The sequence below is a fragment of the Maniola hyperantus genome, chromosome 6, assembly GCF_902806685.2.
Source record: "Maniola hyperantus chromosome 6, iAphHyp1.2, whole genome shotgun sequence".
NCBI classification, from domain to species: Eukaryota; Metazoa; Arthropoda; class Insecta; order Lepidoptera; family Nymphalidae; genus Maniola; species Maniola hyperantus.
In genome coordinates this window covers 16,350,678-16,378,479 of record NC_048541.1, presented here as the reverse complement: position 1 = coordinate 16,378,479, position 27,802 = coordinate 16,350,678, and the positions used below count along the sequence as shown (strand labels likewise).

Genomic DNA, 27,802 nt, shown 5'->3' with positions numbered 1-27,802 from the left:
CGTGAAAAATAATCCAATTTATTATTGACTTTACAAAAAAAATCAAAAAAAAAAAACCGACTTCAATAACCACAAACACTAAAAAGTAAAAAATAATTTAATTTATTACCCAATATATTATGTATACAAGAGTTATTGTAGTTCTATAGTTTATCTACTCTTCATATTGTTTTGTGGACAGATCTGTGGTTTTGTGACTCCACATTGGCACCTCATTGGCACAGATGAAAAAACCTGACGTGTATTGCCAGCCAAGTTAAAATAGCGCGTGACAACTCATTTTATACGGACTATACAGGATGTAACCAGAACGTTACTGTTATACAATATATTACCTAAACACAATCCAATACCAGTAACCATTTGCCCAATTTTGTAGTTTTAGTGATTTAGTATTTTTCAAATCCGCAATGTATAGCGTGTAAAACTCGGGTCAATGCCCCGCTTACGACGCGGCATTGACTCCGAGTGACCTACTAACGTAACTTTCATTAACCTCTGACGTTAGCCAGATGTTTTATTTGCAATATATCGTAAGCTTTTACACAAATAATAGGATTTTTGTATTTATTTTTTCGCGGTTTCATATCAGTAATCATCAGTCACCTGCTTTCGTTCTTGCCAGCGTTCTGATTACACCCTGTATATTGGAATTCATCGTAATAGACGTAAGTGTAATAGCATCATAATAGCATCTTAACTGCATAACTAAGCTATGACGGCTCCTTATTGAATACCGCTTAAAAATTAAAGGGACGCAAACATGTACCAAGTCCCAACTTGAATAATTAGCCGATATGAGTAATAAAATACATCGGCAACCCACTTTCCCGAGGCGACATCGACAGGCGACAGCGACGCATTGCGACGTCTGCCTCTCGCGTGACGTACGAGTGTCGCGCCGGACTAACGGGAACTTGACCTATTTGGGCTTCCTACTGCTTCTGAGTTCTGTTCTGTCACTTCACCTCACCAAATTTTCGCGATATTAGCAGATATAGCCTTGTGGTAAGCTGTGTTAGGATGTCTGCCTTCTAATCGAAAGTCGGGGGTTCGATTCCGGGCACGCACCTCTAACTTTTGATGCAGTCTAGATGGGAGCGGGTTAACCTGGAAGGGGTATGTCAGTTTTTATTAAACCCATGCCCCTTTAGTTTCTACACCGCATCGTATCGGAACGCCAAATTTCTTGGCAGCACGGCTTTGCCGGTAGGGTGGTAACTAGCCACGGCCGAAGCCTCCCATCAGACAAAACTTTCATGCGAGTAGATCGGATGTCGATCACACAAGAATGCCATGTTCTTAACTTTTCCCATTGACTTATATATTACTTCGTAAGGACAGGGCCATTGAACAAACAAAATGGCACCGACTTAGTGGTGTTTTAGCACCAATGCAACCTCAGTGACGTCTGGATTTCAAACGGGTCGTTCATTAGTATCTAAAAGGTGGCGCTGATTTATTTGGTTCCTAAACCGTGAAAAATTTTGGTCGCTTGACCATATCTTATCATTTATATCGATGCGTTTTCCTCATAAGTTTTAAAGTATGAACAACGCATTAAGCATTATCCAGAAGGAGCGTGTAGCGATTTTGGAATTCCATGGTGCCGATAAATCCAGTTTGTCGAATGTTTTTTGGACGTCGCCGTCGCGTCGGCAGCGATGGGTCGCAAATGACTATATAATGCACTTAGAACCCGTTCGCGATAAATTTATTTCGTGGTTGCTTATGAAATGCGCTGTACATTGTCCAGTTTGGATGCCTCGGCCGTCGCGCGTCGGCTCCCGTGCCGACTGCCGAGTGGGTGGATGTTTAGATAAGTAGGTTTGATTCATTTCACTATGTTGTTGAACTTGCACAAAGTTCAAATACTTTTGATAATATTATGACTTGCTGTATTAGCCTAGTGGTTAGGACGTCCGCCTTCTAATCGGAGGTCGGGGGTTCGATCCCGGGCACGCACCTCTAACTTTTCGGAGTTATGTGCGTTTTAAAACAATTAAAATTCGCACCGGAAAGCGTAGCGTTGGAAGACCCTTTCACTAGGTGGGCGGATGACATCAGGCGAGTCGCAGGGAGCCGCTGGATTCGGGCAGGGCAAGACCGCAGCGCGTGGAAGTCTCTACAAGAGACCTATGTCCAGCAGTTGACGGCTATCGGTTGCTGATGATGATGATGATGATGATCGGTGATATAGCTAGGTACAATATGCGGCTGAAAGTAATGTACCTTTCCCTTTAGAATGACATTTCGGCCTATAGAATGATATTTCGGCTTTGTACAGCGTTGTCTCTGACACTCATACCTATCTTGACGTTTTGTCGGTCTCAACGACAGGGACAATGCTCTACAAATCTGCTATCACCTTCTGAAGGTCGATGTACATTACTTTCGGCCGCGTAGATACCTACTGTAATAGCTCAGTGGTTTCGTTCGCCTTCTTTTTGGGCCGTGAATGATAACGCCGTAGACGTGATTTGACAAAAATCGGTCAAGTGCGTGTCGGACTTGTAAAACTCTCTACCTATTCACGACATTCAGCCCGCTGGCAATTAGACCGACGGTCAGACGGAAGAACAGTGGAGGCTTAGGGGCGTGTTCGGGTACGGAACCCTACAAATATACTTGCGTCAGAGAAATATTTGTTTTAATTGACTCTTACATGAGACATGGGAGTTTAAAGAGCCATCAGTGTCAAAAGCTCAAAAGAGAGCAAGACGAGGCGGGTAGCGGCGGCGCCGCACGGTGGCGGCGGCGCGTTTATGGCACCAATTAGCGCACATTTGTCTGCGCGACGCTTGCCTGATAACACTGAGACGCATTCCAAGCCGCCGCCATGTTGACAATGTTGCAGCATCAGGAATATCACGAACATTCAAATTAATGCCACTAATTTACAGCTTTTGGCAACAAATGTGATACTTAACATCTATTTCAAGTCTACGCTAGCCATACTCGATCAAGTTTACCTTCAAAGCAAAAAACAAGACGTTGTATGGCTTCAAGTTTTTTTTCAGATACATGTTAGCCTATGACTGCAATCTCACCTGGTGATAAGTGATGATGCAGTCTAAGATGGAAGCGGGCTAACCTGGAAGGAACCTGGAATTAAAAACAAGGAGGCAAATCGCTTCGTACGCGTGGACGTGGAATTTCGACTACGTACCTACAGGTGAGGTCTGACGATGCCTTGCGGTACGATAGTAGAAAGGAGTAGGCGGAACCAGGGCTAAAAGTTCTTGGGCACACTCTCCGAAATATTATATCCTGTAGAATACCGATATAACCTATGAAAACCTATTATTAGCTTGTAGTTACTTAATTTTAAGATTATAATAGATTAATTTAAGCTGTTAGTTTTCCCAATAAAATTAAAATAAAATAAATAAATAAAATATACTTTGCGCCGCCCGGCGAGTTTCACCTGTTATAAACTTTGAAGCTTAGAAATGACCAGCGCTTCGTCGCTAATGAGTATTCTAACGCGACAATCCAACTAACCAATACATCAAACAGGTACTTGGCAGAGTCACCCCATAAAAGACTGCAGTACTCCATGCCCGATCGAACTTATGAGCTTGGTATATTTTGGCAGGTATTTGTATATACATTTGGCAGGTATGGGAGCTAACCTGCGCGGCTTGGGCCTCAGTATCTCGTGCGGCGCGGGCTGGCGGCGTGGCTGCCACGCGGCGCACGCGCACGCACGTTCGACGCGCTCGCCGCTCGCCGCGCCGCTCACCGCCGCAGCCACCGCCACCGCAGGCACCGCCTCCGCCAGCGTGCGTGCATCCTCACTGCGAACAATTAACTACTGGTTAACTCATTGATGACGGACCCGCGCCACCCTCAACTAGGCCTTCTAATAGGGAGGTCAGGGATTCCGGGCACGCACCTCAAACTTGTGTGAAGTCCGTCAGTTCAAGTGGCCAGTCGCGGCGTGGCGGACTGTGACCTAAGCCCTCCACATTTTGAGAGGTGGACCCCTGCTCAGTAATGAGCCGGTGATGGGTTGATCTTGGTGATATCCATGCAATTCTTGTTATCAAAAAGCACGAACAATATTTTAATTTTATTTTCTAAAGAACAGCGGTGATAACGCTGGCTCAATTACTTAATTCAACAATGACGGAAATTCAAGCATTGTACAATAAAGGTACTTGTCTTACAATTACTTACTTACTACACTAAGGTATCGAAACTGCCTAGATAAGGACTATGGGCAACTTTAAAATTAAAAACAACAACTTCCCTACAAACAATATTTTTTGCAATGTTTTTCTTATAAGGCATAGGTGATAAGTGGGGCGCGATATAGAACTAGTTGGAAAGAATGGGAGCAATTTGTTGGCAATGTGGTCATATACAGGTTCTGTAGGAACGCCGTGTTTGTAGCGAGAAGTGGGCACTGGTACACGGTTTTTACATTCTTAGGGTGGCATCTATAGAGCGCACTCTGACTTAGCTTAGACTTAAGACAGAGTTAAAACGAGAAAGATGTATATCTCTCACATAAATCTGTCTCCTTTTAACTCAATCAAAAAAAATCTAAGTCTTAGCAAAGTCAAAGTGGGCTCTATAGATCTCAGCATAAGTGAAGGATTGCATTACAATATTATGTTTCATTCATAGAATTGAATAGAAGCTTAATTCTCAGGAATACAGAAAGATCTTTGGACCTACCGCATTATTATTCCATGGAAATCCCTTCCACTGTAATTAATGGAAATGGAAAAAGCCGAGCGACTTTTTTTTATTCAGAAAAGCAGGTACAAGTTAGCCCTTGACTGCAATCTCACCTGGTGGTAAGTGATGATACTGTCTAAGATGGAAGCGGGCTAACCTGGAAGGGGTATGGACTGGAAATGTTCACTTAGCCATGAGTCATATCCAGTCGTAAGTCCAAAAAGTTGCATCAGTAGAAATTCTCTTATTGGATTTGGAATGCGATGAAATTCTCTTCGATCAATCTGTTCGCAAAGCTTCAAGAATGCGACGCGATAATCCACGTACAATTAGTTTGTTGTATGTCATGTTCCCAGTAACTCATGACTGGATTGATTCATTGCCCTTTTAAAGCATATCATTGGGCACACGTGCGCGTACAATCGAGTCCTTTGTGTACATCTTCGCAGTTTGCATACATGAATAATGAATATGATAGCAGGGTATATGCAAAATATTGGAGAAACCAACGATTTCAAACACTTCACTACCCATATTATAAGTGCCAAAGTGTGTTTGTCGGTTGGTTTGTCCTTCAATCATGTCCCAAGTACCCGTGGAGTGCCAACGGGAGTCGTCCTGGGGTCCCAGGACCTGTCCTTCCGTCCAGCCATCCGTCCGTCCGTCCCTGTCTGTCAGCGGGCTGTATCTCGTGAACGTAGGTAGAGAGTTGAAATTTTCACATAATGTGTATATTATCTACTAGCTTACTCCCGCGACTTCATCCGCGTGGACTACACAAATTTCTAGGTTGAATTTTCAAAAATTATTTCTTAGCGGATGTCCACGTCACGTCGTAAATCATAATAGCAATCTGCATGCCCAACCCGATCTGTCCTGTAGTTTGAGCTGTGCGTTGATAGATCAGTCACTCAGTCAGTCAGTCAGTCACCTTTTTTCTATATGTCTCAATATACACTATGAAAATTTCAAAACGGCTGCCATGACAATTAGAACAAAATTAAAAAAAGAGTTATTTCTTGTACGATGGTACGGAACCCTTCGTGTGCGAATCCGACTCGCACTTGACCGATTTTTGAATTTGAAACTTCATTATGAAAGGAGAAAGCGTTTAACGAGTGCGTCGATGCGTGTCGTAAGGTTCGGGGTTCGATGCCGGGCCATTGTCTCCGGTCACGCCGCTTGCCTGGGCTTGGCTTCCTCACACGCCCATATTGTCTGAGCTGGTAAACAGCCCCACTTATCGGTAAGTCACTTTGTAAAATGTCTCAACCAGCCATATTTGTAGGTATAGGTAAAAGTGCGGAAGTTGGAGAATTTTGGCCATATTATTAGAAATAGCAAGTTAGTAATGACCTCCTTCAGCTCATAATTCTGGGGAAAATAGCCGGCAGAAGACCACCTGTGACCTGGCCGAAGAAGAACATTGTGGCCCAAGAATTTACGCCAATGGTACGGGGAGACTACCCGTTCTTTATTCCGCGCAGCAGCGCCCGAGGTGCAGATAGCCCTAATGGTTACCAACCTCCGATACGAGACGGCACTATAATAAGAAGAAGCCATATTTGCATGACGAAATAACGCAAATTATGGAACAGCTCTATTGGGATCTGACAAATGATTCGAGGTCGAGCAAATGTTTTTTTTTTCGGGATTCGGCAAATCAACTCTGGGACACACTATTTGGGATGCGGGCTCTAATGTTTTGCAATTATTTGAAAAAACTAAGTTTGGCAAATTAGCCGGCAGAGTAGACATTTTGTGACAGTGAATACCTAAAATAGTTATACCTTTTATACTTAGTCCTCCTTTTGGTGTATCAAATTTACCTATCCCGAAAAAACAAAGAGTTTCCTCGGATTTTGAAACCCTAAATCACCGCAGATGAATTCGGAGGCAACAAGTAGGTACTAAGATCATAACTACAAAGTTCTAGATAAAATTTACAAATAATGATGCTCGTGTAGCGCTTCTCCGTGAGATAAGTGGCCTTAGAGTAATGATAATGGTGACGACACCAGCCCGCGGCAATTACAGAGGCTTCTGAGGAGTCCGTGCTACTTATACTAGTTAGAGGGGAACAGGAATGCGGCCGTTGGATATGTAGAAAATGTGTTTTGTGCAGCTACAAAGAATTATGAACTTAAATTATTTAAGTAAGTACCTAGTTTAAAAAAATCGACTTCAATAAGTCATAATTTAAAAAATTCAAAAACCTACCAACTGAACTAAAAAGTAAAAAAATCACATTTTGAAAATGGCGTCATGGTGAACGTTTCTCTATGTGATCAAACTGATCCAACCCCTTGGTGGACATAAGCTGGATGACAGTTTACTCGTAGATACATGTGGTTGGATGGCGGTGCAGCGCGGCGGCGCAAGAGTCAAGAACGTGGCATGTGGAAGCCCCTAAAAAAGATTTCTGCCCAGCAGTGGACGTCCGTTGGTTGATAATGAAGACGCTGATAACACTCGCCAAACCGGCGCGGGTCATTCGAAGAACAAGTACTTTTATAAACAAAATTGAGCAACTCCGAAACCGCGAAAGCAAAAAACTAATAAATTTTTGGTACTGGACAAGATACTGAATCTAAACCTTTTTGCAATGTAGTCGTAAGATTTATATTTAATGGGTATCGATATTAATTACTTTAATTACCGGTCGCAACCACTTCATCATACACAAAGAAATTCGTGATCTTTCATTTTTATCCTTGAAATAAATTATACACTGTAGCTAGAGTGTAGGGTGACCATGGGACAGTTTAAAAATATAGGCATTCCTCTTAAACGACAAGTCACTATTGTGGACTAGCTGGTGCCCGCGACTTCGTCCGCCTGGATTTAGTATTTAAAAGTCGCGTGGGAACTCTTTGATTTTCCGGGATAAAAAGTAGCCTATGTCACTCTCCAGGTCTTTATCTATATCCATGCAAAAAAATCACGTCGATCCGTTGCTTCGTTGCGACGTGATTGAAGGACAAACCAACAAACCAACAAACCAATAAACCAACAAACAAACATACTTTAACATTTTATAACATGAAATATATGACAAGTTATAAATAGGATTAGTTTTAATTTTAGTAGAATTAGTTGTTAAGTTAAGTTTAAGCTAGTAATAAGTAAGTACTAACATAGGTTAAGGAATTGTTTCTGTACGAACACACAATTATGGGTGTACTTATGCCTGCAATAAAAGTTTATTTATTTATTTTATAGTTGAAAATTTATATGACAATCCTATGTTTTTGAAGTTAGAGATATGAAAATTGGCATTTAGGTATTCTGGGTTCCGTGCCTTAAGGGGAGACTGAGTGAGTAGGTAAGTGAGGCCTTTTGCAGCGGGAAAATTTCAGATCTCATGAGAAACCAAAAATTTTACGCGGACGAAGTCGCTGCTAGTAAGTATATACAGACTCTACTACAGACTATAATTCGCGGACATCTTTTAGTTGCATTACATTATTGACTATTCTGGAAAGCGGTGATAGTAGTAACCTTGTGGTTAAGACGTCCGCCTTCTTTTCGGGAAGCCGGGAGTTCGACCCCGAGCACGCACCTCTAACTTTTCGGAGTTATGTGAGTTTTTTTAACGGTGGAGGAAAACACCCCGAGGGTTTCCTGCATACTTGAGAGTTCTCTATGTTCTCAAAGGTGTGTGAAGTCTGCAAATCCGCATTGGGACAACGTGGCAGACTATGGCCTTGACCCTTCTTACTCTGAGAGGAGACCCGTGTTCAGTAGTGGGCCGGTAATGAGTTGATCATGATGGTGATGATTCTGGAAATCGTTGCGGAATGTGTGGTCACCCTTTGTACAGAAGCAATTCGCAAGCACCTCGTAATTCCTCGCGTCTTGCAGCATTCCTGCGGAACGAGGCACAGGGCGCAGCATGCCGCATGCCGCATGCCGGTGCGAACAAAAAGTACAACACTTTTGCTTTTCAAAACAGGTGATCTATGCGGAGCGTGCATCTACACGCTTATGGCTCTCCCTAGGAAAAACTCTGGTATAGTAGTATACTTAGTGTTCGGCAGTTACGTGTGTGTGTGTGTGTGTATGTGTGTTAGTATTTATCGGTTTCCTCACAGTTGCTAAATAACTTAGGGCGAGATCTATAGAGCGCAATCTGACTTAGCTTAGACTTAAGCCAGAGTTAAAATGAGACAGAGCTATTATTATTTATTTATTTTATATCTAATTAGAACGGCAGTGCCACTTACATTAACTAGATGATTAATAATAAATTTAAATACAAATAAAGGTACAAGAAAAAAGACATAAAATACAAAACGATAAAAGATCAAAGGATTTTGAATATGTAGCTATATCTTTCACATAAAATCTGTCTCGTTTTAACTCAATCTTAAGTCTGAGCAAAGTCAGAGTTCGCACTATAGATCTCACTTGGCTTCGACTATGTATATTCGACTGGTGTTGCTATAAAATGACGTTATGATTTATGGTGTCATATAATAGCAACGAAAGGCATATTCGATTTGTACCCAATATGCCGTCATATTGGAATTGTCATCTAAAAAACAAGAAAAAAATAAACTTCAGATCGAGAAACAAAAGAATCTAGTTTGGTTTGAAATGAAAGTTCTGGGAAACTAAATGAAATTTTTTATATTATTAAAATGGCTTCAAAAACGAAAATTCGAAAAAAAACCAGCAGATTTTGCATGCACAACAATGATTTTGCATTTTATGATAAGTATAGGTAAACAGTTCGTCTGTGGTGATGTTTCTAAAGAGGAGTAATTAGTCGAATTTTAGTTTTTGCTCTATATCTTGTGATCGCTATCTTCTGATTAAATTATAAAACAAAATAAAGAATAAACTACTGCATCACTAGTGTACTACACGTCTTATTAAATTTTTTAGTCTTTTCCTTCCAATAATATCGAAAATCATTCTAACTTCTTAAGAGTTAGCTAGAGGGAGCGCCTTAACACAAAGTCTGTATGTACCTACTTTATGGAGAATAATTGAAATTCCATACAGTCGATAAATCTAGACACAGTCAATAAAAAAATAATTATACATAGTAGGTCCATAATTACTAGGTCTAACAACTTTTTACATGGATCATGTAATTTCATTTACACTTAACGTAGCGTGTGCTAGATACCTACCTGTTTGTTGTAGATTTTTTTATGGAGAATCATTGAAATTCTATTCCATAGATAAAATCAGCGTGGTCACGTTGATTGAGAAAAGAAAAAGAACCTGTACAATTATTGAGACATTTTTAGATCAATGAAATTGTACAAAGATTAATGGCTGCTACAAAAAAAAAATGTTTTCGCGATGTGTACGTACTATTGCAACCCTAGCCTAGGCCACATATTCTAGGCCTATTCAGCAAATAAGGGTTTGGACTGTAGTAGTTTATGGGGCTAGAATTCATTATTAAAGAGAGTAATTAAAAAAAATCATAAACGGCTCTCGCCACAAAACCGAATCTGGAGGCTCCCATCGTTGGAGCGCGTTCCTCAGTCCGGTAAGTGACTGCATTTACAAACACTGACTGTCCATTAGCTCAGAGGCCGATTATCCCCAAGGCAAACTAGGCATGTGCCTAGGGGCGTGAGGTTACGAAGGGGCGCGCGTGATCATGTAGAATTCCATTACATGGCCTACCTAATTATGCCTACTAATATTTTCTTGGAGTGACCGAAACTGCTCGTTCACATAAATAGTATAATGACCAACTACCAGCTTTGCTATGAGACAATTCCACGTTCTTTAGAATTGAGTAAAAAAAATATAGCTGTTAGAGAGGTGCCTATGAGATGCTTACCTAGGGTGCTCTCGACAATTAATCCGCCTCCACATTAGCTTCTATTCTTAACAATGTATAGTATGTATTTTTATTTTATTTATTTTATTTTTATTTAGACAAAACGAAAAGTGAACAATTTACACCACACTTTTAGACCAAAGCACTAGATAAAAAGCCGAGACTGGTGTTGACAGTTTGCAGCCCAAATAGACCGTAGTCTGTGCTAGGGCTGACAAAGTTCATCGACTTCATTCATACTATATTATATTTATACTATACTATATATATTCATACATTACTAAAACTATATTTTATTTGGTGCAACAGTGTATTCTTAATAATAATGTGCATAGCATTAGAAGTGTATTAATATAATAAAACTTTACTCTAGCAGAAATTTTGCGTTGACAGTGTTGATATCAGACAAAAGATTTATTTGCAATGTAATGCAATACACGTTGCAGTATATTTCATTACAATATTAAACCTTGTTCGCTTCAAGCAATTAATCATCCGCGGCTACCGACCGAGCGCCGTTTAAAATAACTACACTCATAACTATTGTAAAACCAAACTATCTTACGATCTATATAAAATGTATCAAGATAAGTGGTCGAAAACAAAAGTACGAGGCACACCTAATAGTAAATAGCGTTTTAATGGTCATGCACCTACTCGTAATAATGTGTAATAATATCAGTTATTATTATTTTATCTTTGACAGTTCACTGCTGAAATACAATATGTATTGCCATGAAATTAATAATGCAGTGCACACTGAATACTGATATGACAGGAATAGGTGCCTGAAGACACCTGGTGTCAGATGGCAAAGGCTTTGCCAGTACGTGGACTTGGTCTTTCACCAGACCTAAGGCCTAGTCTGCCTTAGTCTATCAGAATTTAATATCAGAATGTCTTGAGAAGGATAGACCTGACCCGTTTTTTAGGGTTCCGTACCTCAAAAGCAATATATTATAGGATCACTTTGTTGTCTGTCTGTCTGTCTGTTGGTCTGTCAAGAAACCTACAGGGTATTTCCCGTTGACCTAGAATCATGAAATTTGGCAAGAAGGTAAGTATTATAGCAGGCATTCGGGGAAAAATCTGAAAACCGTGAATTTGTCACATCACACAAAAAAATTAAATTGTGGTCATGAACTAATAAGTAATCAGTATTTTCAATTTTCGAAGTAAGATAACTATATCAAGTGGGATATCATATGAAAGATGTTCACTTGTGCATTCTAAAACAGATTTTTATTTATTTTTATGCATCATAGTTTTTGATTTATCGTGCAAAATGTTGAAAAAATACGACTGTATTACGGAACCCTCGTTGCGCGAGCCTGATTCGCACTTGGGCGGGTTTTTTTTTGATAAAATCCAGAGATGTCCACCAGTCACAGTCACACGGTCCTCCGCCTTAGTCATCTAGTCTCTTCCCGCCATATTACTAAGGTCGTTGGTCCAGCCGCCATAACCAGTACCCGGTTTACACTCCAGAACATCCTGTTTTTGTGCCCTCAGTAAAAAATTAAACCGAATCAGTCGCACACGTAAATACCAAAGGTTTTAGAAACATTATCAAGATGAGTTTTCGACAAAATTATCCTTACAAAAAGCTCCTGTCGGGACAAATTGCTGGTGTAATGGGCGGGTGCCTCCCGGCCCGGCCGGTGCTGCGTGGCGTGATTAATGATGCAGTGTCACTACTGGCTACACTTCGTACTACAGGTCCACGCTTTATGCTGGCCCTTGTGTAAAATCAAAACATTTTTTGAGGTCTTTAACTTGAACTTTGTATGAGATAAATGTAGTTTATAGGCGACGTACAGTACGCGGCCGAAAAGGATCGGCCTCTAGAATGACACGTCATTTTTGTAGAGCGTTTTCTCCGTCACTCATACCCATATGACGCTTTGCCGGTCTCAACGACCAAGACAGTGCTCTACAAATTAGCTGTTTCCTTCTAAAGATCAATGTTCATCACTTTTGGTACTGTAGCTCACGTGCTATTAACTTTTTCAATGAATTATATATGTTTGGAGGCAAATATAAGTAGCACCAAGTAATTGAGTGAACTCTAAAGTTCAACCCTTTCACGATTTCTCCAATATGCCAGTTGGAGAAATCGTGAAAAATTCTGAAAAATTGTCAAAACACTCGAAGGATCTTTTGACTGCATCTATGTTGCACATTGAAATTAAAATATAAACTTCTTATTTGGAAACGAATTAAAAATTTAACATAGGAACACATGGGAACGATGACCCCGTAGAAAACCATATAATACGTATAATATACCTACTTAATAGCGCCAAAATCTTTATATACCTATTACCTAATAAACAGTGATAGTATTTTTACAATAATACACACCATCGCAACATTTTAAAATATTTGCACCCCACTGTTTACTGAACGTCACTTGATCCGTGCACGTCACTGCGCCGGCGCGTGTCCCGGGTGCCCACTGCCCGGGGTCACACCGTCACGATGCGCCGGCGCACCGCACCATAGCCTAAACAAGTTCGCTTTAGATCACTCTTAAAATCATAAAATGCGGACGAAGTTGCGAACATAAAGCAAGTTGTAAATAAATAATTAAACAAATTAAAAAACATGGCTGCCCATATTTATTTATTTTCAATAAAAGCATGATCAGCGTCACTCGAGATTAGGGTTCATTCCCGGGAATTCTCGAGCCGAGATCGTTGGGCTTTGTTCCCGGGAAATCAAGCTCGAGAAAACTCAAGAACTCGAGAAATCATATTTGAGTCTATGAAATTATAAAATAAAACGATTTGCGTTTGCCGTTTGTTTTAAATGCAAAATTTTCATTTGATTTTTTTTTCTAATTAACATAACATAACACAAAAATGGTGCTGTGATTGTAATTTAATTATAAGTTAGGATAAGGTTAACGTTTTCATGTTGAAATTTTTGTTTATTGTTTGTTTTGTTTAAAAGAAAGAAGCTAGAAGTTTTAAGTTGTTTTTTTTTCTTTTTAATGCTGTGCTTGTGCTGTAATTGTATATATGTATAAGTCACAAATGTCAGAATAGCTTATTTTTTTAGTTTTCTTTAAGAAAAAGAAGCTAATTATGTTGAAGACTGTCAATAAAAGTCTTATAATTATTTTGGTACTTTTATTTGAGAGGAAACCACTGAATTTGTTGATTAATCGCATTATTGGAACCGAAGAATATGCAAATCCGTACGTAAATGTAAATTTCTCGACAACCCGAGAAGACCCGAGAAATTAGCCTCGAGAATTCTCGAGACCCGAGAAATTGATAAGCTCGAGAAATCATGAACCCTACTCGAGATAATTCTAAAGATAGCCCAGCCCACACATCCAAGTAGTTTTGGCGGAGTAAAGTAACTCACATAGATATTTAATTGAACCCTGAAAACATTTGCTCCTTTTTTGGACAGTCGTCTAATTAGGCGATAAATAAAAAATAAAATAAAAATAAGTAGATCAATTTTACAATTTCAAGGAGCTAAGAAAATCTCAAGGATATCTTAAATATAGGCACATAAATATTTCTTAGCCATCAGAATTATTGTTATCTATTATTGATCCATGGTCAATAATTTTTAAACGAGTGTAGCAAGTATTTTTACCACTGTGAGGACTGTCATATGATTTTAAAATTTATCCAAAATCATTGACAAAAAATATTTGAATCCAATGATTATGTCAGTATAAAAACTTTTACTGTAATAATAATATTAAATTCATTTTGAATTTCTGTAGGCTGTGGCGTCTCGAATTGACTCGTGTGTAGTCCGCGCCGGTGCCGGTAGCGGTAGTTCGTAGAACCGATCATTATATCAACTTGGACGGGTTTCCTCTTAAACCTTTTATGATAAACTATGTCTTTACAACCGCCAGGTCAACGCACTAATTTGGAATGTATGTTTGTATAATCAGCTTTTATTATTAAGCAACTTTTTGTTGGACATCATTAGGTAAAGATTAGAGCGCGGGTTAAGGTGAGTAAGGTCATACTAGTATTTCTAAATGTGCGTTTACGTAATGACTTACCTACATTATTTGTGGTTAATATTTTTTTTTTTTTTTTTTTTCTTTAAAGAATATTAGCCATGTTAAATAACTAATATTCCCCTTTCCTCTCCAACTAAGCGTCAGGCTTGTGCTAGGAGTAGGTACGACAATAGTGCAACGGGCGGGGTTTGAACCGTCGACCTTTCGGTTTTCAGTCCGCTCCTTTACCGGTTGAGCTATTGAGGCTCTTGAAGGTGAGTAAGGTCATACTAGTATTTCTAAATGTGCGTTTACGTAATGACTTACATTATTTGTGGTTAATATTCTGATTAATATCTTACATTTTTTAGTGTGCAAGCTACAATATTTTACAATACAGTTAGAAATGTTTGTATTGTTGCGAAATAAAGATCGTTAGTATCATTTGCATAAATTAAACCAGATAAAGCTACTTAATTTAAGTAATAGTATTAATTAGGTAATAACTAGCTGACCCAAGAGACGTTGTCCTGCTAACCTATAGTTAGAATCGTGAGTTATGAATAGAAAAAATAAAGAAAAGAAAGAAAAGACGTTTGTTTTCCAAACACATCACATATTATAACTAAGAGCTGGTTATTCCGGCGCTTCTTCCACCTGAGCATAAGCCCAACGAACATTCAAATATCAAACACATAAAAAACAACATAATACATTATAATCTATTATGTTGTATTTTATGTGTGTTTTTATGATTATAGAACATTCAGTTTTCCTGAATTCAAAAAAAATCCGGAAAACTTTTCCAATTTCTTTTCGATGTTTTTCTTTCGATAAATTTTTCTTTCGATATAGGTATAATAGGTAGTCCGTGTTAGATTTAACACGGACTAGGTACCAATTAAGAACATTTTAAAACAAAAAATCGTCAAATCGATCCAGGTTTTCTCTAGTGATGCACTTACCAACATTAGGCACCTTACAAACAAAAAATTTTTACAAAAAAAATAAAAACCGACTTCGTTACATAAACACTAAAAATTGAAAAATAATTTAATTTATTACCGAATATAATATTATGTATACAAGAGTTAATATAGTTCCATAATAATATTTTTTGGTGCCGGTGCCAATTAGCTTTAGCTGCGCGAATCGTCTGGACTTCATATTTTTATGGGACTCCACAATGGCACCTCATTGGCACCGACCCCAAAAAATATTATTATGGAACTATATTAACTCTTGTATACATAATATATTCGGTAATAAATTAAATTATTTTTCAATTTTTAGTGTTTATGTAACGAAGTCGGTTTTTATTTTTTTTGTAAAAAATTTTTATTTCACAATTTTTAGTGGCCCCATGGAATTATGCTATGACTGGTTAAAAATCTACTGTTTACTAAGCTATTACACTGATCGCGAACAATTTACTCTTATCCGTTGAGGAGTTCCAGTATCTATCTTCGAAGATGTTCATCAGATCTTCACCAAATTGAAATGGGACCAACTTTGAAGTATACCTTTTTAAACAAAAAAAGAATTTTCAAAATCGGTCCAGGCGTTTTTGAGTAATCGGGGAACATACATAAAAAATAAAAAAAATAAAAAAAAATAAAAAAAAAGATTCCGACGAATTGAGAACCTCCTCCTTTTTTTGAAGTCGGTTAAAAAACCTACCCATTGAATAACATAAATTAGATTCATATAATGGCGAACTGTTTTGAAATTCAATTAATTTAATAAACCACCGGATGTCAAAGCGAAACTAGTTTTTGGAACATCTTCGTCACAGAGCTCGCTCCCTTGCAACTAGGGTCACCACATACATGTGCGATTAATTGGACAGTCCACAAAATACACGACTCTATTTAGACAGACTAGTTAACTTAAAATAAACTGTGTTGTCTGTCTGTAACTTTTTCACGTCTCATCCTTTTAATCGATTTTGAAAGAAAGAAAGAAAGAAAAGTGTTTATTTGGTGCCGCAGAAAATACACATAAAAAATAAATAAATAAATCACTCAAAATAAGATGCGTGGTGTATGGTACCAAAACGGACTCCGCATTTGCTGCGCCTATAGCGGAAATACAGGCACAGCACTGGTCTTCCGTGGAGCCAGAAGTTTTGGATAGTTTTAAAAAATATATATAAATATACCTAATTTTGATAGAGGTTTCTGGTACAGAGAGAGCTTGCATCCCGGAGACAGACTTGTCGTCGCATGTAAGGGCTAATGACTCCGTTCAAATTATTTAATAGTTTTTACCATTGTAATTTGTTATGTACTCGTAAGTGTGTTTTGTTTTGAATGAAAACTTTCAATGGATTAAAAATAAATGTCAATTAAGCTTGGTGGCTATCATTCAGTGTTAGACACTGAGTTAGCGACTCAGTAGGCTGTTCTGCGGAAAGGGTCACTTGGTTGTAACTTTGTCTCACAACCAAGCACGTGTTAGCTTATCATTTCATAAATCTATATTTAAAGACTGATTTGACTAAAATGTAGAAAACGTAGTCTTGATTTGAATAAATACAGTAGAAATATTTTTACAAGTTATGATACTAAAATCATAACATCTATTATAAGAACTTCTTGGCGGTATTGACCACCAGTGTTGCTTTGTCAGTGTTGAGGCGTTTTTAATGTCTGTCCACGGCCGAAAATTTACGAACAACCTAATAATGTGAATAATCCAATTTTCAAGAAGTAAACGAAATAAAATCACAACAAATGACTAATAGTGGTTTGAGAGAAATAAACGTTACTAAAAGGATTATATTGACCGTACTGATTCTGAGCACAACCTAATTTTAGAGTAGTATTCGCATCCTCTTCTTACTAATGTAATATGAAAAGGACAGACGCAGTTTGACAGTTTTAAATTTAATTTTAAGACGGTAAAACCCGTGATTTTAGCGCACAGTTGCGAGCCTACTGTTTAAATTTGTAGCGTGCACTTAAAGTTCGTGATCTGTCCCTTTTTAGCATTGTTAAAAAGAAAAGGATGCAGATACTCTAAATTTAGTTTAGAGAAAGACAACACAATCGGTGCCAATGTATGTCTATCATTTCATCGAGGAGCCTGGCTACGATTGTACACACTTCCCGCAGAAGAAGACAAGTCAACATGGCCACCCTACCCGCAATGTCAAACCAAAGTCGCGGCAGGTGTTTCTCGCTGCAGGAGCGAGGCTCGCCCACCCGGCCCCGCCCGCCCGCCCGCCCGCCCGCCTCCGACTCTGGAATTCGAAAACGCGAAAAAAACATCTATCCACGATTTATGGTGCCCCGTTCCACGTGCCGTGCATTCCGCCGGGTTGTGCCCTTAGGACTTAGGACACGATTATGGGGCATTCCTAATAACCTAATAACTTAGATGGATATCAGTTTTGTATAGTTTCGACCAATGACTATTCTTTATTCTTACTCTGTGACCAAAGTCAGCATCTTTGATCTTAGTGTATTTTTAATAGAATGATGATCTCTCAACGTAGGATGCGCTCTACAAATAGTAGCCGTGCGATGCGTCCTAGCAAGGAGGTATGGTCACTATGGTATGGTAGGTAGGATAATATATACTATGATAATTGGTAGAGTATGGTAGGTAATAAACGATCACACACACACACACCGTTTCTAGATAAGCACATCCTCTAGAATAAATTGCCGTAGAGGCATTTAAAGACCTTTAACTTTTAGAGTGAAAAAGAACTTAAAAAGGCACTAGAAGAAAGAAATTAAGTAACTGGTAAATACTATGTTTCGATATTTAACGATAGTTTTAAAAACCTGCAAAAAAGACTCATTTTATTAATGAATCTAGTTAATTAAAATAAACGAACTACTACCGGTTCAGAATGCAGATTCAGATAGATATAAATACTAAGCTAAAATATTTAAAGAATCCTATAGCAAAATACCTAACTGCAAGTCGTACCAGCAATAATTGAACTAGAATGAAAGCCCGAGCCGAAGTGAATAGATCTTGTCTCCAACCGACGGACCGACTGACTGTAATTGCTTTAGAGATATATCTTCTTAATTGAACATGATAGAGTGGGGTATTTGATTTACTTGAATGCTCATTAGCAAAAGAAAATAACATGCAAATATTTTCAGTGACCCGCTTGAAAGAAAAATGCATAAAGCGTTTCATAAGTTTTATAACAGACGTTTCATCCAGATTCAGATAGGTATAGTACGCGGCCGAAAGTGATGAACATCGGCCTTTGGAATGAAATTTCATATTTGTAGAGCGTTGTCTCTGTCACTCATACTCATATGACGCTTTGTCGGGCTCAACGACCGAGACAGTGCTCTATAAATCTGCTGTCTATTGTACTCTGTTAAAGCATAAAGGTATGGCCAAACTAGAAGCTTTGTAGCACAGTAAGAAAACACCGGCCAAGTGCGACTCGGATGCGGACGGTTTTTGGGATATATTCCTTTACGTGTGCTATAATATTTACCTACCTACCAAATTTCATGATTCTAGGTCGTCAACCAGAAGTACCCTGTAGGTTTTCTTGACACGATGGAGAGACGGACAAACAGACAGACAGTCAGACAACGAAGGGATCCTATAAGGGTTCCCTTTTTCTTTTTGAGGTACCCTAAAAAGGTGTCTATTGATATGAAAGTCAATGTCAAAGTCATTTATTCAAATTGAGCCTTATTCAAATATGGCCAAATCCTTCTCATTCTTAGAGGAGACCCGTGCTCGGTAATGAGCCGGCAATGGGTAGTTGGTGGTAGCGTAGCCTAACATTCAATATCAATGAAATTAAACATTTCTTAGATGAGTCTAGAAATGATTGTAAAAACTGCGTTCTCGTTGTTGTGAAGACAACATAGAAGATAAGTAGTTAGACTGATTATGTCGGTTCATTCACTTTCACTATTGTAGGTATCTGTTTTTACTTTTTACATGCCACGCAATAATTATACATGGAGTTTTGATGAGATGAAGAAGAGTGAAGGAGGTGTTTTAGTCCGTAGGACACTGCGCAACATCTGCAGCAAATAAAAACCGGCCAAGTGCGAGTCAGGCTCGCGCACTGAGGGTTCCGTACTACAATCGTATTTAATCGTATTTTATGCACGATAAATCCAAGACTATTATACCTAAAAATAAATAAAAAACTTATTTAGAATGTAAAGCCCTTTCATTTGATACCCCACTTGCTATAGTAATCTAACTTTGAAAGTCAAAAATAGCAATATTTTGTTCATAAACACATTTTAATTTTTTTCTTGTGATGTAACCATAAATTCACGGTTTTCAGATTTATTCCTTTAGTTGTGCTAACGTGCTGTTGACAGACAGACATACAGACAACAAAATGATCCTATAAGAGTTACTTTTAAGGTACGGCGGAATCCTAAACACACCAATAATCGTGTACATATACGTGATACGTTCGTTCCAAATGTCAGACCCAATAAGGGTGCTTTTAATTTGTTCAGAGCTTAAAGCTGTAAAAGCTCCGTGACCAATAAACTCTTAAGCAGGCAACATCTCACGAGCGCGGCGCGTGCACACCGACGCGCGACGTTGACGTGACGATACCAACACACAGGATTATCATTCCAATTGCCGACATTGACGGCTACCTTACAGTTAAGTGATATTTAAGATTCGACACGAATTAACCTAAATTATTATGTTTATCGTGATGAAACTTTGGGGGGGCATCGCACCTGGCGCAATGGTAAGCGCTATGGTCTTATTAGTGGGAGGTCCCGGGTTCGATTCCCGGCATGGGTGTGGAATTGTACAATTTCTAAATTTCTGGTCTGGTGGAGTGCTTCGGTCGTGGCTAGTTACCACCCTCCCGGCAAAGCCGTGCCGCCAAGCGATTTAGACGCTCCGCTCTGGTACGATGCCGTGTATAAACCAAAGGTGCATATGTATGGGTTTAATAAAAACTGCCATACTCTTTTCAGGTTGCCCCGCTTCCATATTAGACTGCATCATCACTTACCACCAAGTGAGATTGCAGTCAAGGGCTAACTTGTATTGGAATAAAATAAAAAAACCACTTCCATTCACCACAAGGGTAATAATTCAAGGGCTTATTTTGTCTAATAGGTGGTAACCCTACAAAGTACGGCGCGTACGTTTGCCTCACCTTGAGCCCAATAACTTTGATGGGAGCTCTTCATGCTAACAGCAAATGTCACTTAAGTACCTGGACGTAGGTACCTATCTTCTAAATATATGAAACGAAAAGCTGACTGACTGATCTATCAACGCACAGCTCAAACTACTGGACGGATCGGGCTGAAATTTGGCATGTAGATAGCTATTATGACGTAGGCATCCGCTAAGAAACGATTTTTGAAAATTCAACCTCTAAGAGGGTTAAATAGGGGTTTGTCCGTCCGTTCGCCTACGACTGTCTGTCAGCGGTATACTTAAATAAAAATTTCAAAATACCCTCCATGAAAAAATTAAAAGAATTGAAACGTGCTATTTCTTGTACAATGGTACGGAACACTTCAAGTGCGAGCTAGACACTAGACAGTAGACACATAAGTCCCAGTCACAAAGTTTCACAGTCACTACAATTATTGTATTTGTGCAACTCGGTGTAGGATTATGAAATACCTATCAGCTTTAATAGCATGAGCTGCATGACAGATTTTTGATTTAGTATTTTAAACATTTGATCTGTACCTACCGTTATCTTTCGTCTATCTATGACTTGGGGGCTTATTGCACATACATTATATTATTTTGATATAAACAATGAAAAAACCGGCCAAGTGCGAGTCAGACTCGCGCAATGAGGGTTCCGTACTACAGTCGTATTTTTTCGACATTTTGCAGGATAATTCAAAAACTATGATACATAAAAATAAATAAAAATCTGTTTTAGAATGCACAGGTGAAGACCTTTCATAATATGATACCTCACTTGATATAGTTATCTTACTTAGAAAATTGAAAATATTAATTATTAGTTCATGACCACAATTTAATTTTTTTTGTGTGATGTAAGCCTACATTCACGATTTTCAGATTTTTCCCCAAATGTCAGCTATAAGATCTACCTACCTGCCAAATTTCATGATTCTAGGTCAACGGGAAGTACCCTGTAGGTTTCTTGACAGACAGACAGACAGACAACAAAGTGATCCTATAAGGGTTCCGTTTTTCCTTTTGAGGTACGGAACCCTAAAAACCCGGCCAAGTGGGAGTCAGGCTCGCGCAACGAGGGTTCGGTATTATAGTTGTATTTTTTCGACATTTTGCACGATAATTCAAAAACTATAATGCATAAAAATAAATAAAAATCTGTTTTTGAATGCATAAGAGAAGCTCTTTCTATGATACCCCACTTGATCCGGAAAAACAAAGACCTCTCACGAGAAACGGGATTTTTAAAAAACCTAAATCGCGGACGGAGTCGTGGGCATAGAGATAAGTATATAGTTTAGAATGCTGACATTCTAAATGGTAAGAAGTAAGATCTTACCTACATACTATACCTACTGTAGGTAAATACTTGACTGTGAGCTTGCATTAGCAATAATTAAATAGCTTGCAATTACCTGTTTTCTATTAGAAAGAGCCGGCCATTAGTAAGATTGATTCGCTGAAATAATACCACAGTTTAGCTAACATACAGTTTAGAAATGAACGTACAGAGACCCACAATATACAGCGTTATAAATGACTTGGTCTACATGCTACAATCACTTGAGCTGTAAGCTCCTTATCGATTGCCAAAGCGGTCTTTCATACATACCTATTTGATTTTTTATCGACATTTTTATTTAAAAGCTCGAGTAAACGAAATATTGCACAGGTACAGCTGCCTATTAGTTCTGCCGTAGATGGCAGTTGGAATATTAGCTCCTAAGCGAGAAAATCGATCGCTCTGGCGTTTTCGTAGACGCGAAGATTATCGCAAGCAATCATTGTTACTTCTACCTTTACCTTGCCACACGAGCAACTTTTTAGACTCGTCCGCTAGTCGTTTCTATGCCAGGAGTTAAATCATAGACCAACAATAAGTACTTTAGTTTTCTTTAGCTGACTTAAAAAATAAATCACTCGTAATATTATGACTTCACAAGGTCATATAAACCGCGTACCTAATAGGGCGACTCTTGCGCATTTGAGCGAGAAGCTACTTGTTTACCTTTTAAGTCAGTTGACGAAAAATCGAAATATATAAAAGGAAAAGGTGACTGCTGACTGACTAACAACGCACAGCTCAAACTACAGGACGGATCAGGCTGAAATTCAGTATACAGCTAGCTATTATGACGTAGGCGTCCTAAGAAAGGATTTTTGAAAATTCAACCCCTAAGGGGGTGAAATAGGGGTTTGAAATTTGTGTAGTCCACGCGAATCGCGAGCATATAAGCTAGTAGGTATATTATAATTGCTCAGACGACAGAAGCAAAGGTGTGGCCATTGGGGTCGTTTCCGAACTGTATAATGTTAAACTGTGATATACAATGACTATAAAATGTATATTATTGAGTGGCTATTTCACTGGGGTTTATGGCTGGAGGAAACGGTCGCGTTAAATATTGCCGCTAGTACCTACCTATTGCGAAGCTATTCATTAAATTAGCGTAACTGTAGGTCGGTATTTAGGGCTGCGAAGGTTTATTAAAATAACCTCATCATCATCATCAACCGATAGACGTCCACTGCTGGACATAGGTCTCTTGTAGGGACTTCCACACGCCACGGTCTTGCGCCGCCTGGATCCAGCGGCTCCCTGCGTCTCGTCTGATGTCGTCCGTCCACCTAGTGGGGGGTCTTCCAACGCTGCGTCTTCCAGTGCAAGGTCGCCATTCCAGCACCTTGGGACCCCAACGTCTATCGGTTGTACGAACTATGCGCCCTGCCCATTGCCACTTCAGCTTCGCAACCCGTTGAGCTATGTCGGTTACTCTAGTTCTTATGTTTTTCTCATTAGGTACGATTTCAAACGTCCTAGAAATAGATATGTCAGTATTGAAGCCTGAAGGTCATAAATTTCATCCAAACACAGGATATATTTCTCTCAGAGACAGGACAACTAGTGTAACCTAACATGAACCTAACGTAACCTGACTTAACCCACACAGTATTATGTTACCTACAACTTGGGTACATTACAGTTATTCTTAAACTGAGAGAAGCCGGCACTTTTTGCTGGTTGTAAGTCTGTCCACACCGAGCGATACGATATCGTGTTGGTCGATGTGGACATGGATCAGACTTTTTGCAGAACTTTTAAAGATCTTTTTTTTAAATAAATCCCGATCCTTTATATAGAAAGGCGAAAGTTTGTATGTGTGTGTGTGTGTGTTTAATGTTTGTTACTCCTTCACGCAAAAACTACTGAACGGATTTGGCTGAAATTTGGAAATTTGGATTAACACATAGGCTACTTTTTATCCCGGAAAATCAAAAAGTTCCCGCAGGATTTTGAAAAACGTAAATCCAAGCGGACGAAGTCGCGAAGTCGAATTTTCATAAAAAAATTACAAAATAGTGTTATAAACAGTTGGACTATTAGTATATAAAATAGGCACTGGTAGGTCTGGTAGTCTATAATACTTTATTGAACGAAACGAAAATTTTATCTGATCGAATAGTGTGAAAGCACATAAAAAAGGAAAAAATAATCATCATTTGACAGGATTTTCTTCTTATGATATCATCACTCGTTTGAATTAATAAAAAGGCTGCGAGTTCATCAATTAAAATTCTAATCTTAGATCAGAGAGATAAAACTACCTATAGGTACCTACTTCTAACGAAAATACCAGGGTTACGAAAACCTGTACCAAAATTTATGTCTGACCTATTTAGTGCTAAACTGAAAGGTAAACCGATGTTGAACAAAAACATCCTGGAAACGAACCTACATAGGGGCTTGAACAGAAAGGGGAATGCCGAGATTTAGCCCAAAAGTGCCCAGCATTGTATTCTTATTGTGAACAATAATAATACAATGTAGGTAGGTATTTGTATTGCGGTGGTCTCGATGAGGTTTTAGATTTAATTTAATTTATTTTAGTTTTAATTTATTTTTTTTTTTTTTTTTTTTTTTTGTTCTTTTTTTTTTTTTTTTTTTTTTTTTTTTTTTTTTTTATTTTTTTTTTATACAATAAAACTTAAGGCTAGCCTTATCTAATTACTATATAAATCATGACCGCGTGGAATGGTGCCAAGAATACTGGCTGCATTTCCGCGCTGGACAGCCAGGCTGATCCGCTGCGCAAAAAATGAGCCAGCCCTTCTGTCACCAGTTGAGGCTATTAATCGCGGTGAAATGTCTCGTAAAAAATTTTTAGCACTAAGTTTAGTTTTAGTTAATTTATTGTTGTTTCTTTTAATTTAGATTTAAGTTTATTTAATAGAATTAATTGTATGTTTTTGTGAATAAAATATTATAGTTAAATTCATGTAGGTATTTTGTTCAAAATTTTTAAGTTATGAATACCTATGTTGATAAGTACCTACCTATATGTATTTCAAAACATTAATCAAACGATGTGATTGTACCTACAGCATAAAATACATAATTTGTAAGGAATCAAGAAGGCGCCCCGGGAAAACGCCAAGAGCAAGTACCGAAGGGCGCCCTCCCGCGATTTGGCCCATATAACCGAGAGAGCCATTAGAGGTGGAGGGTTGTTTCCTTCGGGGTTTACAATGTGCGATCTACTGAAAAGGCAAACTAAGGGAGAAGACTAGGCACTAGATAGGTATATTGCAGAGATATATAGATATAGTAGAGGCTATTATAAATGCACAGGTACATTATCGAGCGTTAATGGAATATTTTAGTGCAGCCGGTCCGTGCAGAGCTGTGGCGCTGTGCAATCTAGCCTGCGCGTGATTACGCAATAAATATTCTAGCAGCTGGCAATAAAGCGACGAAGTTTTCCTACATAAGGGTGAGCATCTATAGAGCGCACTCTGACTTTGCTTAGACTTAGACAGAGATATTATAACAAGACAGAGCTATTTCTCTCACATAAATCTGTCTCGTTTTAACTCAATCTTAAGTCTAAGCAAAGTCAAAGTGCGCTCTATAGATCTCAGCCTAAGTCTGCGGCCCAGGTGGGAGCGGGTGCGTCCTGCGGGGCGGCTAGCGGGCGCGATACCATACTCTCCGACCCGCTCTCGATTAGGACGCGTCAGATTAGAACCCTCCCATCAGACTAGACCAGAAATTTAGAAATTATAAAATTCCAAATCCCTGCCAGGAATCGAACCCAGGACCACAGCGCATACCACTGCGCCAGGGAGGTTGTCAAATTGTTCATAAAAGCGTCAGTACGAGATGTCTTGTCGTCCAATATTCCCTACAGCTTGAACACTATAAAGTCTTTGAACAGTGCGTGTTGCCAGTGATGACATATGGATCCGAGACATGGTCGGTAAGTATGGGCCTTATAAGAGAGCTCAGAGTCACTCAGCGGGCGATGGAGAGAGAGACTTCGAGCAGATACTTAGCTCAAACTGTTGCGAAGCTGAAGTGGCATTGAGCAGGGCACATAGTTCTAAACTTTTACTAGAATGGCGACTAATTGTTGGAAGACCCCCATTAGGTGGACAGATAATGGATTCAGGCGTCGCAAGGCACTGTGGCGTGTGGCGTGTGGAAGTCCTTACAAGAGGTCTACGGGATCGAACCACCGACTTCCCGAATATAGGAGATTGACGTCTTAGCCACTAGTCTATCACGCCTATCACGGCTCGCTTACCTACTCGTTCTCAAATTAAAGTTTTAAGTAAATGCTTATTATTATTGAAAGTAAGTTTAAAAACTTAACTGTCACAGAGAAATTATAGAAACTGCTACCTAAGTACCTAGGTACCTATCTAAGTAAAATGTAGATTGCTGTAAGTATCGTACAAAATAACTCATGATTGAACCGAAAATGCCCGAAAGGCAAAGTAACTTTGAACTAATCTTTTACAGGTACAGGTAGCAATTTCTTAAAAACTTCTTTTTTACCCTTAAAAATCATTGACAACGGATTTCCCTCCAAAAGCCGATGTTATCCACTTACTCAAATTAAATTGCAGTTTAGATATTGTGTCACAGAAAGCTTACAAAATGTATCAAAAAGTAAAATGTAGATTGCTGTAACATGCAAAATAACTCACGATTGAGCACGAAAATGCCAGAGGGGCATATTTAGTAACTTAAAACAAATATTTTACAGGTTTTCAGCAATTCCTTAAAAAAAAAATTTTTTAATCAGTAAAAGAATCATTGACAACGGATTTCCCTCCAAAAGCCGACGTTACCTACTTACTCAAGTTAAATTGCTTAAATCATTTAGTTTAGATTTTGTGTCACAGATAGGTTACAAAATGTATCTGATACATCGACGATCTAAAAGTAAAACGTAGATTGCTGTAACATGCAAAATAACTCACGATGGAGCGGAAAAATGGGCGAAATCCTGAAAAGGTGTCATTACCTAGCCATCCATTCCAGAGGGACACACTGACACTGCACTAAACTTTTACTTTCCCGCGTTCCCCGCGGTATCACAAGCGACTAGCGAGCACTGTCCTGTACTGGTCGCGGCCGCGGTGGACTCAGTATAAAATACAAATTCTTTAGGCAGGCCCTGCATGGGTACAGTCGCGCGGACTGAGCCCTTCGATTTGGCTCGGAGCCTGCAGTGTACTGTTTTATTTCTGATTGGGAGCCTAGAACTTGTATAGTGTAAATCAGTTTACGGTACTGTCGGGCGCAAAAACGTTTAGGATAATTCTGTAGATTTTTTGTATTACTTTTACTTACCACAAAATAGTAGCTTGGTGTGACACCAAAATAGTCCAGCATGTCACTTTAAAATATTGTATAGATTGTTCATGATAATATAGGTACAAGGCTCAACCTATACTAATATTACAAAGAGATAAAGTTCGTAAGTTTGTTTGTATGGGTCAATCTCTGGAACTACCTACTGAACCGATTTTGAAAATTATTTGACCAGTAGAAAGCTATCCTACATTATTCCTAAGTGACATAAGCTATATTTTATTTGAAAAAATAAGAGATTCCCACGAAAATTATTTTAAGCTACCCGTGCGAAGCCGAGGCAGCTCATTGCTGGACACAGGTTTCTTGCAAGGATTTCCACTGAGGTCTTGTGCTGCTTGTGCCCAGCGACTTGCTTAAGATGACTAGTGAGTGGCTCCCAAGACCCAACGCTGCATTTTCCGGTGCAGGTCGGCGAACAGCACTTTGGGACCCCGACGTCTTTATTGGTTACCTATATTGTCCAACTATACCTATGTGCCCCGTCGATTCTCAATCAATCAGCCTGTTTGCGTCC

At 38.9% G+C, this 27,802-nt stretch overlaps 1 protein-coding gene across 2 annotated transcripts in view; it reads right to left on the bottom strand.

Annotated features, from left to right (window-relative positions):
* The window catches only part of LOC117983313 (ankyrin repeat and BTB/POZ domain-containing protein 2), a 66,121-nt gene extending 38,991 nt beyond the window's left edge, over positions 1-27,130 (bottom strand). Inside the window, exons 1-2 of one of the 2 annotated variants that reach the window (XM_069499354.1) lie at positions 26,892-27,130; positions 3,636-3,800 (exon numbers count right to left, since the gene is read on the bottom strand). In XM_069499354.1, the coding sequence (XP_069355455.1) occupies positions 3,636-3,800; positions 26,892-26,932 (206 nt within the window). In that variant the 5' untranslated portion in view covers positions 26,933-27,130. The remainder of the gene's footprint in view (positions 1-3,635; positions 3,801-26,891) is intronic. The other variant, XM_069499355.1, reaches the window with a different exon arrangement.
* Between the last annotated feature and the right edge of the window lie 672 nt (positions 27,131-27,802).